At 40.6% G+C, this 14,474-nt stretch overlaps 1 protein-coding gene and 1 long non-coding RNA gene across 6 annotated transcripts in view; both read left to right on the forward strand.

The window, feature by feature from the left end:
* Window positions 1-14,474, forward strand: part of ralgps2 (Ral GEF with PH domain and SH3 binding motif 2) — a 286,105-nt gene that overhangs the window by 258,284 nt on the left and 13,347 nt on the right. For 3 of the 5 annotated variants that reach the window (XM_034180398.1, XM_034180393.1, XM_034180394.1), the window contains 2 exons: window positions 10,180-10,257; window positions 11,047-11,152. In XM_034180398.1, the coding sequence (XP_034036289.1) occupies window positions 10,180-10,257; window positions 11,047-11,152 (184 nt within the window). The remainder of the gene's footprint in view (window positions 1-10,179; window positions 10,258-11,046; window positions 11,153-14,474) is intronic. The other 2 variants (XM_034180396.1, XM_034180397.1) reach the window with 1 other exon arrangement.
* Window positions 1,286-1,998, forward strand: LOC117519096. The gene is made up of 3 exons (XR_004563172.1): window positions 1,286-1,412; window positions 1,680-1,747; window positions 1,842-1,998. It is a non-coding gene; the product is annotated as an uncharacterized LOC117519096 (long non-coding RNA).

Below are 14,474 nucleotides of genomic sequence, written 5' to 3' on the forward strand. Positions count from 1 at the left end.
GTGCACGTTGGCCTCCACCAGGGCTGCCCTTTGTCACTTGTTCTGTTTTTATGGACAGAATTTCTAGGCGCAGTCAGGGTGTAGAGGGGGTCTGGTTTGGGAACCACAGAATCTCGTCTCTGCTGTTTGCGGACGATGTGGTTCTGTTGGCTTCGTCAAATCAGGACCTTCAGCGTGCACTGGGGCGGTTTGCAGCCGAGTGTGAAGCGTCCGGGATGAAAATCAGCACCTCCAAATCCGAGGCCATGGTTCTCGACCGGAAAAAGGTGCTTTGCCCTCTTCAGGTTGGTGGAGTGTCCTTGCCTCAAGTGGAGGAGTTTAAGTATCTCGGGGTCTTGTTCACGAGTGAAGGACGTGGAGCGTGAGATCGATAGACAGATCGGTGCAGCATCTCCAGTGATGCGGTCGCTGTATCGGACCGTCGTAGTGAAGAGAGAGCTGAGTAGGGGGGCAAAGCTCTCGATTTACCGATCGATCTACCTTCCGATCCTCACCTATGGTCATGAGATTTGGCTCATGACTGAAAGAACGAGATCGCGAGTACAAGCGGCCGAGATGAGTTTCCTCCGCAGGGTGGCTGGGCGCTCCCTTAGAGATAGGGTGAGGAGCTCGGTCGCTCCCGAGGAGCTCGGAGTCGAGCCGCTGCTCCTCCATGTCGAAAGGAGTAAGTTGAGGTGGCTCGGGCATCTTTTCCGGATGCCCCCTGGACGCCTTGCTGGAGAGTTGTTCCGGGCACGTCCCATTGGGAGGAGGCCCCGGGGAAGACCCAGGACACGCTGGAGGGACTACATCTCTTGGCTGGCTTGGGAACGCCTTGGGGTTCCCCCGGAGTAGCTGGGGGAGGTGTGTGGATCGGGAGGTCTGGGCGGCTTTGCTTGAGCTGCTGCCCCCGCGACCCGACTCCGGATAAAGCGGAATGAAATGGATGGATGGGGATATATATATATATATATATATATATATATATATATGTACCCCAGGTTTTGCTTGGTTGGTCTTAATGCTCTTCGGAACTGTTCACACAGTACTACAGCCCGCATACCACCTTGTAGCTAGTGGATATTTAGATTTTACATTGAGTGGAATATGTGCACAGTTGAAGGGAGGGAAAAAGACAGAGATGATGGTTTAATATAGGTTTATTGGAAAATTAAAAAGTAATGCCTTACTTGTAATTTCATATCAATTGCTCCAGCCATGAGCCAAATACTTGCAGTGTGAATTTAGTCAACATGTGATTTTGCGTGCAAAGAGCTTTCATATCCTTGTTTGTATTTGGTATGTGTTTTTCTCCTGTGCTTCATTGTCATCACACTTTCAGATATTCCAGTGTTGCCTCATGTCCAGAAGTATCTGAACTCAGTCAGGTATATTGAGGAGCTACAGAAATTTGTAGAGGATGACAACTACAAGTAAGTTAAAACTTTAGATTTATGCTACCGAACAAATTCCAAACTATAACTGTTTTCAAACAAAAATGTTCCGGTCTTCAGGTTGTTGCCTTATTATTATTATTGATTTATTTATTGTCAAGGTGGTTGTATACATTTCCCCACATCAATTTGTTGGATTACTTAAATATTAATCTTATTGTATATATATTGCCCAAATCATCATAGAACTTTACCAAAGAGAAACTTAAAAATGTGAATTTTAACATTTCATCATCTTCAATTTAGATTGTCACAAAAGATTGAGCCAGGCACCAGCACACCACGAGCAAATGCCTCCAAAGAGGATCTGGCCAGTGAGTTCCAGTGCAGATATTAAGTGTTATGCAAAGAATGCAAATTGTTGATTTCCCATTTGACGTGTGTGGTCTAAATACGTTTTGCCTGCAGGTCAGGAGGCATCGTCATCCCCTCTCTGCGGCCGTAAAAGTACAGTAGCAGCTGAAGGAGCCAAAGTCGCAGCTACTCCACCCTCTCCCAGGAACCTACTGCCCCATGGGCACAGAAAATGCTACAGCCTGGGCTACAAGTCAGTTTTTTATTTTTTTTATTCTGATTTGTAACAATTTTTCCGCAGCAAAATATGCTTTGACCAGAAGTGATGGATCAAAACAGTATGAATAATAAAGTATCACTCCTCCACAGTCCTTTTCTTGATGGAGCTGGCATTGATGGTTTTATGTGTTTTTGTAGTTTTTCCATATGAATACAGCAGAGTTTAAAAGCGCTACGTTCCCCAATGCTGGTTCTCGCAGTCTGTTAGACGATAGTGTGATGGAGAGCCACAGTCCCACCAGAGGACAAGCAGAGAGCTCAACTCTGTCCAGTGGTATTTCACTTGGTAAGATATATGTATTTCAAGAAATACAATACAGAGTTTGTATTTTCAATCACGGCATGTGCAGCAGTTTTTTGTTTTTTGGTCTGTGTACAGGCAGCAGTGAGGGCTCTGAACTGAGTGAAGAGGTCTTGGCCAGCGTTTGAGAGGTAATTTGCATCCATATTAGCAGTGCTTTCTCATCACATTTGCTTGAAAGAAGTAAATCATATAGTATCCCTGATCCTGTTGTGATTGCATAATTTCAAAGCAACATAGCGATACAACAGATTGTGATTGTGCTTTCTGCTGCATTGTTTTTAGCTTTGCAGCTAAAATAATCAAATGTCATCTCTCCACTGCCATGATCAAAGATTTTAACATTGTACGCTTTTGCTTCTCAGCCACCCCAAAATATTGCATAACACTGAACAAGCTGTCCCTCGATGGCAACAAGGACTTTAAGCAGTTACTGTGAGGAAAATTACATTAGACTTTTTTTGCAATAGTATGCAATAAATGTGAAATTTACTGGTATCTTGTACACTGCAAAAAAAAAAAAAAACGTGGTGTCTAAAAACAGATAAAAACACTAAGTCTGACGGAAATTATTTTGTTACATGGACAGATAATTTCACTTGGCAAGATGTCTTGAATTACGATTGTTAAATCTAGAAATAAGCATAGTAGAGAAGCTTGAATCTTCGACTGGACTGGTTTGCTTGACACGAGGACGTTTCGCTTGAAATCGCAGAAGCTTCCTCAGCTAAAATTCTTGCTCTGGTAGTCATGTTTTAAAACAAGGGTAAGGCGAAGGGGTATGCCTCTAGCCCTATGAATTGAGACTCCCCTCCGCCTTAGGAGGAAAAAAAAACTGCTTGTGTCAAACTGCCGTCTTCACTGTTTGTCAACATGGCAACCGAAACGCAACTTGTTGCAGTAGCCTGTTTGCTCTTTTTATTTTCTCGCCTTTTTGTGTAAATGCAAAGAAATAGAAGAAGTCGCCGATTTCTTCGATGCATCACAATCATATCATGTTAATTAATTGAATTAATTTGTAATTTATAATAATGATTAATAGTATTAATAATTAATTGGTAATTAATTAATGTTAGTAATGCTAAGAATAATTAATCAATAATAGTAATAATTAATATTGTTTAATCATTAATTGATTTAGTAATTAATTAATTAGTAATTAAAATAAACACTTGAAATATATCAATCTGTGTGCAATGAATGTATGCATTATACAAGTTTCACTTTTTGAATGAAATTACTGAAATAAATCAACTTTTTCATGACATTCTAATTATGACCAGCACCTTTATGTATGTTTAGTTCTGTCAACCTTATATTCTTTTTCAAATTCTCCTATTTTTTGCATCCAGCCCTATTTCCTTTAGAAATTTCCTTGACAAATAATAGCAGTTTATTAGGATGTCAGGTTATGTGTTACACATATATATTTGTGTGTATATATTTTCCAACTTATTCCCATTGATGAAACTTCTCATTTTCTGCCTGAAAGCTTTTTAGGAGACGAGTGCGCTCAGGGCTCCCTGTTTGTTTACAAAATACACACGCATTACAGACCTTGAAATCCCAACAGCAGGAATCACTATTATCCACAGATTTATGAACATACAAATTGACGTGCTTATCCTTTATCATGATTTTCTCCATTGTGAGATATAAAAGTGTCTTATCGTAGCGTTCGTGTGTATATGCATTATAACGCCTCAGCGCACGAGCGAAGTTACGATATTCTTCAGAACGACAACATGCGCAACATGCATCCAGCAGCATACATGTTGTTGTCATAGGCAATTGCCTGTAAAGTTTTTTGGCAAGTTATAACTTTCTGAACAGCGTAATTTGTAATGAAAGCCTCTTTCATTTGTGACTCTTTCGGCGCCATGTTTATTTCTTTGGAGACAGCAGTAAGCTCCTCCTACCCCTCCAAACGGAGGTGCATCCAGATTCACTCTGTTTGGAGGGGTTTGTAGCCCTCCGCCTTCCCCTCTGCCTTGCTCCAAAAAGAGAATTGAGACACCCCTCTGTCTCTCTCCCGCCCGCAAAATGGAGGGGATGGGGTAAGTGGAAGGACCAAGGGTAGAATTGAAATTCAGCCTTAAAATAGGACATTAACCCTTTAAACAAGATAATTATCTAACATTTCTAATCTAAAGTTTTTTTTTTCCATCTTGGTACACTGCAAATTATTTGTTTCTTTGTCCAAAAAAGAAAAACTTTGTATTTAGAAGTGTTTATAATTTATCTTGTTTTAATGGTTTATTTCTTATTTTAAGTGTTCAGCATGCTTATTTCTAGATTTAACAATCGGAATTCAAGACATCTTGTCAAGTGAAATTGTCTGTCCATGCAGCTTGATAATTTCCCTCAGATTTAGTGTTTTTGTTTGTACACCCATTTTTTTCAGTGTACACCTTTATTTTAAATGCAACAAAACATAAACATCACTTGACTAACCTGCACAAAGTAGTACACAAATCATAGGGGTTTTGCGGAGTTGTTCAAAAGGCCACAGATCGTTTTCATGTACACCATAGTGGTCCTTGTACGTGTTCCTGCTTAAAGTCCCGAAGAATTACTTGCAGACCTGCCAACCTGTTCACATTTTGTGTTCTAGCCACGCATTTTGACATCAAAGTACGCTGGTTGCGATTTGTTGTTCAAAACTACGTTAAAAAAATAAAGTTCAAAGTCTGTGCCCGCTGAAACGCAAAAGAAGAGTTTCACCAATCACAGCATCAAAATCTGTCAAAACAGCACATTGTTCAACCAATCACAGCAATGTATTGCAATGCGCACAGCGTCTAGCCATGGGGATAGCTCCGCACTCCACAGCAGACACTGCTCGCAGTGGCAACTAGCAGCTGTGGGCTGGCTGTTTCTGTCCTTTCTATGCATTTATTTGCAAATATCTGAGATAATGGCACTTGTTTTGCTGTTTGTTGGAGAAACTCCACATCTAAAGAGTCTGTGCTAGTGTTTCCATCGAAGCATAATGTCATGTTGTGTAACTTTTTTCCCCATTAGCATGTATTGGCTAGCTTGTTGACCTTGGGTTGCTGTTACCTTATGGAGGCAATAAGCCTCTCACAATTTTTAATATCCAGGCAAAGCTCTTCATGAAAACCATCACCTAGTCTCTTAAAAAAAAAATGCGTTAAACACCTGAACTGAGATTAGCCTGTTAGCGTTAGGTTTTTGGCATAGAAAAGTTTGCCACTTCTGAGGCTAAAAGTGTCACAATGCAAGTGCAAGGCTGTAAAAACAGTGAAACCATATTATTTTTTAAATGGAGGGGAAAAACCATGTTTCATTTGTTTTGTTATTATTTTGTCTGTTGTTTCTTCATATTTAACTCATGAAGTAAAACATACACACAAATAAAGCAACGTTGGCAGGTACGGTGCCTTTTAAAAAATATTCACCCCCTTCAGCTTTTACATATTTTAACTTCTTTATACCATTTCAGAACAAAATAGAATTCAGGCTTCTCTGGATTAAAATTGATAAAATTATCCATGTTAACCAATTTGAAAGCAAATCTCTGCAACACAACAAAAATTAAACATATTTGAGCCAAAATGATTGAGTGCATAAGTCATGGCACCCTTCAATACTTTACAATCACTCTTACAGCCAGTTTTGAGACAAGTCAGGGGATGGTTAAATTAATCAGTGACACTATCTTGGATTTCATTTACATCAGTCATTAAAAAAAAAAAAATACACAAAGTGTGGTACTGTATGGTAAAACAGAATGGCCATACAAGAGAGAGACCAGTGAGGGAAGCCACCAAGACGCACATGACAACTCCGAAGTTGTAGCTTCTGTGGATGTGACTGCTGAGACTGTGCAATGGGGCAGATTTGGTCTGTTGCATCACCAGTTTTACAGCTTCTTGGTGGAGCGGCCACAAAGAAGGACTATTCATATACAGAAAGACATCAGATCTAGACTTGAGTCTCCTATGTGCCTTTCAGCAAACTTTAGCTGAACAGTGAAGTGTTGTTAAAACCCTCTCTGCTCCACTCCACCTTGATGTTGTGTAAACTGATGATGCAAATACAAAACATGCCACTTTTTCCAGAGAGGAATTTAACTCCCCCTGTGTTTTCATAATTGTTGGTGGCCTCCCTCACCTCCTCACTGATTACTAGATTTACATACAGTGTTTGTATTTCTGAATACTGCGGTAAATAAAGTCCAAGACATATTCAGTCGACCTTGGACATGTTAATGTTCCATCCTCTGATTTGTTTGAAGAAAACTACCTGTAAAAGTGATGATTTGCTTGTTTGTAGCATTTATTTATACAGCTCATTACCTTGGCTTTGATAGATTTACTTAATGTGTATTATGCAGATATTTGTTTTCAGTTAGAGTTAAAGACGATAATTTTAGAAATTTTAGTATAGGAAGCCTGAATTCTGGTATATATAAAAAAATAATTAAATGTGTAAAAGTCTAAGTGGTTGAATAGTTTTTAGAGGTACTGCAGCTGAGTGGACAAGGATCTGGCCTGTAAATATGTAGATATGGTTTTGAATACTGCTCATGCTACCTGGTTGATGAAGTAACCTGCAAGTTCTGTAATCCTGTCCTGACTTACTATCTATATTTTCGGCCACGTGAAAACAAACAAACAAACACACACCGCATAAAGTACTCCAGGACTTCCTTCAAGGTTGGCAGGTCTGTACTTGGTGCTACACTCATTAGGGCCACAGTTATTTTATTTTTGGTTTATGGATTTTTCTGGGGCTCAAAGACCTCCCCCCCCCCCCCCTCCCCCCCCCCCCCCCCCCCCCCCCCCCCCCACCAAGAAATGGTTTGAAGGGTCGGTCAGTACAAAAAACAGAAACAATATTCAAAGTTTAAATAATAAAAGTTGTTGTCTACTGGAATTGATGGGTTTTCACTTTTTAATGAAAAATTATGGACCAGGACCAAGGTTTATGCTTCTATTGTAAACAATCTCATGAACAAATCTGCTTGATAGTACTGCATATGTCATTGCATGTAGATGTACATGTACTTTCATATAAAAGTTTCAAAAGATGATATTTTGGTCTAGACTAAAAAACATGAAATATCACATTTGACACCAATGTGTAAAAAGTAAACAATTCTGAATAGATAAACATATAGCAACAATAGAGAAATTGAATGAAATAAAAGATCACAAATGACTCTTTGTAACATACAATACATAAAATTGTAATGTATACGTATTGCACATAAAAGCAAATAATTAAATCTAAACACTTTTGAATAGATATACACATGCCATGGTTTTATTTATTTATTTATTTGTTTTATTACATACTTAGTTATACTTACTATTTTTACTATATATTTAAATGGGTGGTGTTTTTTTTTTCTTCATTTTTTTTCATTTTTGTGCATATTGTTTTGCAAAACAAACAATAAATGGCCAATACTTTTTTCTTGATCATGTTGGGGTAGTATGTCTCACTTTACTTTGCTAACTTCATATAATTTTAATAATAACTTCATATCTCTTTATACAGATAATGATAGTAATAATAATAACTTTGTTATATGCCATGACGCATACTGTCCTTCAGCTCACCACGCTACACGGACAGAACACCGTTTTACTTTTATACATACCATTTAATACAACACGTGCACTCACCGCAGATAAAGGTCAAAATGCAACACCAACCATAATTGCTTAACTTTACTGATCCACATTGAGGGGAACGGCCCGGCCATCTCGGGGGCGGAGCTGGAGTGCAGGGAGAAGCAGCAGGCGGAGTGTGTGTGTGTGATCAGCTTGCAACCTGAAGTAGACATGAGCTGTTCAGTGAAGACATCTACATAATAGAACATCTAAAATTGAAGTCTGTTTCCATCAGTTTTTGAGTCTTCCGGGAAAAATGGGAATTACAACCTAACAGACGCTGTGGCCCATACGTGGATCGAATGCGCGGCCTTGGCGTTATCAGCACCATGTCGCAAAGGATAACTGATAGCTGCAAATACCTACAGCATCATATCATTTAATCAGAATCAGAAGACGTTTATTGCCATTGCCAGTGAACAGGATTTACAGACTAGGAATTTGCTTCGGTACAATGGTGCAATATTAAGAAGAGATAAAATGCTAAGATAAAATATAACATATGTGTCAAAATAAGATAAAATACAAGATAAAAAAAAGAAATGAAATATGAAAGGCTGTGTGCAACAGAGAAACAGAAAAAACAGTGCAGTGGGAGGAGTGCAATTAAAAACCAAAGTACATTGTCTAAAGTGACCCGTGATAAAATGAGAAAGTGACAGAGTTAAGCTTAAGGTGACTGAGTTATGAGGAGTTCATGAGTCTAACGGCAGAGGGGAAGAAACTGTTCTTATGGCGGGAGGTTCTGGTCCGGATGGACCGTAGCCTCCTGCCCGAGGGGAGTGGTTTGAATAGACCGTGTGCAGGGTGAGAAGGGTCAGCTGTGATCCGACCTGCTCGGCCCAGAGTCCTGGAGACGTGCAGGTCGTGGAGAGATGGAAGGCTACAGCCGATCACCTTCTCAGCAGAGGCCACAATGCACTGCAGTCTGTGTCTGTCCCTGGCTGTGGCCCCGGCGTACCACACCGTGATGGAGGAGCAGAGGATGGACTCGATGATGGCCGTGTAGAACTGCACCATCAGCTGGACAGGCAGCTTGGCCTTCTTCAGCTGCCGCAGGAAGTACATCCTCTGCTGGGCCTTCATGATGAGGGAGCTGATGGTTGACTCCCACTTGAGGTCCTGGGTGATGGTGGTGCTGAGGAAGCGGTGACAGACCACAGTGGTGATGGGGCTGTTGGTGAGGGCGAGGGAGGGCAGGGGGGCTGTGGCTTTCCTGAAGTCCACGATCATCTCCACTGTTTTCTGGGGGTTGAGCTCCAAGTTGTTGCTGCTGCTGTTGTTGCTGCTAATATCAGAAAATGAATGAGAGAAATCTATGTACAGTTAGTGACGACCAACACACTTTGACTTTCTGTCAGAACATCCTGAGGGAACAAAATCGCATTCACCACTCACATTTCATCTGGTAGTCTGTCGTATTTCCGACTGGCACTCATCAGTAGATCAAAGACATTGCGCTTTGTCTTGTCAGGTTTCTCTTTTTCTTCGGGAATGCACAGCCTGGTTCTTACCAACAGGTACTTCAACCCGAATTCTGCCAACTCAGATGTGGTCTTTTTTTTTTTTTTTTTTTTTTTTCCAGTGCCAGGGTCACTGTTTTTCTCCCTCGTGATGTCTCTGGGCCTGCTGATATGGAACATATTTCATTGCCTCCATCTCCATATGTTCCTTTGACATCACCACCAACATTTTCATGGGCTGCCACTCTGTGAAAGAACCAGTTTTTCTTTTTTCAGTTGCATCACTTTCATGAACGATGTACACACAAAATGTGACATGTTCCGCCATCTTGTTTAGCACTGAACACCGATGATCAAATAAAACCATGTGAGTCTTGAAATTTTTGTTCGGCACCCCAAGCAGGGGGGTGGGGCGGGGGTGCCCAGGGGCAAATTTTTTTCACTGAGTCTGCGATTGAGCAGTCGGCGGATCCATAAACCGATAAATCCAATAACTATGGCCTTACTTTTGAAATAAGAAATAATCCAAAAAAATTTACTGTTTTATCATGTCCTAAATCATATTAATCTCACTTCATTTTCATAGCATAACTTTAAAAATTCTGAAATAGGTTTGAAATTGCCGATCAGTTCTAACCATAATAACCAATCCTCATCCAAACCTAACTCTTCACAGTTGAAAGGAAATCTAAATAAAAAATAAAAGCGCACCCGTACAAGCTTAACAGTTTTACGTGCCCCTATCCTATCCTATTTTATCCCAGGACTCGGTTCTATCATTCTCTGGGCCCAGTGACCCGTGTGGCCCGCATCCCCTACAGAGGAGTCCTGAGGCCCAGCAGGTATACAAATTTCAAGATAGACCAACTTGAGCTGAACCAAACCCTCTCTTAAGCTCATTCTACACCCCTCAGGTCCTGCAAGGGGACACTGCCTTTCTGGTGCTTAGTGTGTACTAGTGGGTTTATTTGTAGTCTGGGAAAAGGTGTGTGTGTGTGTGTGTGTGTGTGTGTGTGTGTGTGTGTGTGTGTGGTTATAGTTCTCTATCTCTTGCTGTCTACCACCCATCTGTGATTTGGCTTTTTTGTTCCTTAATTTCTTGCATGTTTCGTGCACAGAAACGAGTTTCCATAGTCACACGGAGTTCCATGTGTTGCTGGAAACAAACTGTTACGGCCTCATTCCTAAGATGAAAAGGAACAGATTCTTGAGGATTATTGCAGCCAGTTTTCTCAAATATTGCATAAGCATCTTTTGCTGTTACGGTTGGGTTTCTTCTTTTTCCACCAGGCCTCAGTCGTCTTCACTGGGCACTGGGCTTCCTGCTCTGGTTTTCCAGACAGACACAATCTGCAAACCAGCTTCCCTGTCTGTCCTTTGTTTTTTGTTTTGTTTTTGTTGTTTTTTTTGCGAACAGCAGCATAAAGCTATTTATCTATGAAAATTACCTCTGTGACAATAAGACAGGATAAATTGCTATGGGTTTAACAAACTTGCATCGTATTGAAGCTGGGTTTGCAGATTGCCTGCTGTCACTATTAGTCCAGCTGCTGTTTTATTTTGAATGTGTACGTGCATGGTTTTTGCAGGCCTGTTTGTACAGAATGTAATATTTGTCTTTCATATTGCAGCTCAGCTGAGTCCGAGGATCTTGCAGTTCATTTGTATCCGGGAGCAGCCACAGTCCAGGGGGTGTTGAGACGCAAGACTGTGCTCAAGGAGGGCAAGAAACCTACAGTAAAGACACTCATACCCCCCTAAATCTGTCAGACTGGTTTCCAGGCGTGTCCTATAAGTGTCCGATGTGGTGTAGGTGTTGAGCTCAGTGACTGTCCAGATCCATCACCCCAGTGATTGATTTAAATCAGATTCTGTCTCTCTTCCTGTGTAGCCATGCTTAAGGTCTTTTCCCCTTTGTTTTCCTTTTATTTCTTAAGAGCTGTTTATTTGCCAAAGGTGAAATCCTTTGATTTGTTATTGTGTACTATTTGGTTAATATGTGGTTAAATTTGGTTGTTATTCAAGCTCAGGATTGCAGTTCTATTCTTGAGCCAATTTGTAGTCATATTATTCTGCTTCTACAGCAGTTATGATTGCTTTCATCACAAATAATTGTTCTAATGCATGAAACATTCTTATAAACTGTGTAACACCCTGGACAAAACATCTACTCCCCCCCCCCCCCCCCCCCCCCATTTTTCACTAAGATACTTGTCTGACTTTGGCTGGAGACACAAATCTGCAACAGTTTACAAAGTTAACACAGCTTAAAGCTGTCATGTGTAATATAGGTGACTGATGAACTTTCTAGATAATATATCATCTAAAATTTAATTCCCCATCATTTGTCTGTGTAGTTAAGGGACACTGTTTGGAACAAAGAGCATTAATTAATTCTGTTAAATCCTTTTATGTGTTTTTAAATTGGTTTTCCACCTCATTTCCCCTCCCTTCTTGTTTTCCGACTATCAGCCTCAAACTTGTTTAGTACTCTCTCCACAACATGATACTAATTTGGAAAAAGTTATTCATTAGTTCATCCAACCACTCTTGTCTCTGAAAGGCTTTTCTAATCTTACTCCACAGTTATAAACTTGTTACTTTATCTGTTCCAGTTGAAAGTTTCAAAGGCTTGTGAATGAACGTTCCTGAATGTGTGATGCGCAGTCGTATGTATGAACACACACAGAAAGTAGCATGGAGTAAAAGTTGAAGTAGTTGTTGTCCACGTCAGATTCTACACTGCAGGACAGCAGCCTTCTTATATGTGGTATAGAAGATTTTTAACAGAGAAAAACCTCCTGTAACAGCTGTGTAAACCAAGAGGCCGACGTTACAAAATGAATGTTCAGCGGTGCGTAAATCTCGCATGACGAAGCCCGAAGTCCTACCTCTGCTATCAGCTTGGAAGCAGATTTTTTTTTTTTCCCCCCCTAAGTTTTTTGTAACAGCTACCAGTCTACAACCATGTTTCTGTAGGAATTCCTTATATTCAAATGAATGTTGAAATTAAAGCTTTCCCCAGTTCCACCCTTTATGACTGTTAAACTAATAATTTGGTATTTACCGATCAATACCACAGTTTCACAATAAACTTACACTCAGTCCAGTCTAACCTGTTGTGAAGTTACAATAAATTACATGGAACTGCATAATTTGTCATATGCATACTGCTAAACATCAGCAATACCAGCATTTTGGTGAACAAACATTGCTGACTTTCTTGTAACCCCATCAGTCTTGTTTGCAACACGGCTTCCTCACAACAATTGCATGAAACTTGCCCGGCGTTAAGTGCATGTTCCATCTAGAACATCTCAGTCTTCCACTGACAAGTAGATTGCGATGCTGTACATCTATCCTTGTGTCACAGCATTGTCATGTCATCATAACTTTGAATTTCGTGTGGCATTTCTTTCCGTCACTGGGATGAAATGCAATCTTCTGCACATAGCCTTCAAAGATGAACTTGTAGACTTTCATGGCCTTGTAAGCGTGAACCTTTAGTCTGTCAAAACTTTTATGTTTCTCATTTTTCATATATATATATATATATATATATATATATACATACACGAGGTTTATTAGAAAAGAAATCAACCTTTTTATTTTTTCAAAAACTATATGGATTTGAATCACGTGCGATTGCGTCAGACAAGCTTGAACCCTCGTGCGCATGCGTGAGTTTTTTCACGCCTGTCGGTTGCGTCATTCGCCTGTGGGCAGGCTTTGAGTGAGCACTGGTCCACCCCCCTCGTTGGAATTCCTTTGTGTGACTTCTTCCTGAGAGACTGGCGCTTTGCTTGATCAAAATGAATGTAAATGTAATTCAGAATGTTTAATCTATAATTTTGTAAAGACGCCACAGCAAAACACCTCCGTTGGAAGCATTACAGGACAGGTTTGAACATGCCCAGCTGTTAAACAATTTCTCGGATACTCACTTGACTGAAAGCCATCAAAAACCGCCTGAATCTTACGACTGGTTATCAACACGGAGGTGTTTTGCTGTGGCGCCGCGCCATGAGCGGCTGGGTACCGACGCGCGAATCCGTCCTCACGTCTTTCATTACAAAATCTCCTTTAACAGTGGAATGTCCGGATAAACTGCTGAGCCCGAGCTCTTCTGAAACTTCTCTGTTCTCTCACGACGTCCTGGGTCAACAGAGGCTTAAATTTGGAAGTTTTCAGCTTAAAACAGGCTGACGACGGCAGCTCGGGGCGCGGCGCGCTATCCGGCTCCGTGGGCAGTCCTTAAAGCAACAGTAACACTGCATAATCTCTCATCAGCCATTAAAATTTCAGCCAAAACCGTCTGAATTTCTCGAATGGTGTCCACTTGGATGTGTCTCACAGTTTCTGAAAAAATTTTGATCAAGCAAAGCGCCAGTCTCTCAGGAAGAAGTCAGACAAAGGAATTCCGACGAGGGGGGTGGACCAGTGCTCACTCAAAGCCTGCCCACAGACGAATGACACAACCGACAGGCGTGAAAAAACTCACGCATGCGCACGAGGGTTCAAGCTTGTCTGACGTAATCACATGTGATTCAAATCCATATAGTTTTTTAAAAAAATAAAAAGGTCGGTTTCTTTTCTAATAGACCTTGTGTGTGTGTGTGTATATATATATGTATATATATATGTATATGTATATATATATGTATATATATACACAACAAAAATATAAACGCAACACTTTTGGTTTTGCTCCCATTTTGTATGAGATGAACTCAAAGATCTAAACTTTTTCCACATACACAATATCACCATTTCCCTCAAATATTGTTCACAAACCAGTCTAAATCTGTGATAGTGAGCACTTCTCCTTTGCTGAGATAATCCATCCCACCTCACAGGTGTGCCATATCAAGATGCTGGTTAGACACCATGATTAGTGCACAGGTGTGTCTTAGACTGCCCACAATAAAAGGCCACTCTGAAAGGTGCAGTTTTATCACACAGCACAATGCCACAGATGTCGCAAGATTTGAGGGAGCGTGCAGTTGGCATGCTGACAGCAGGAATGTCAACCAGAGCTGTTGCTCGTGTATTGAATGTT

Source organism: Thalassophryne amazonica, chromosome 10 (genome assembly GCF_902500255.1).
Source record: "Thalassophryne amazonica chromosome 10, fThaAma1.1, whole genome shotgun sequence".
Taxonomy (NCBI): Eukaryota; Metazoa; Chordata; class Actinopteri; order Batrachoidiformes; family Batrachoididae; genus Thalassophryne; species Thalassophryne amazonica.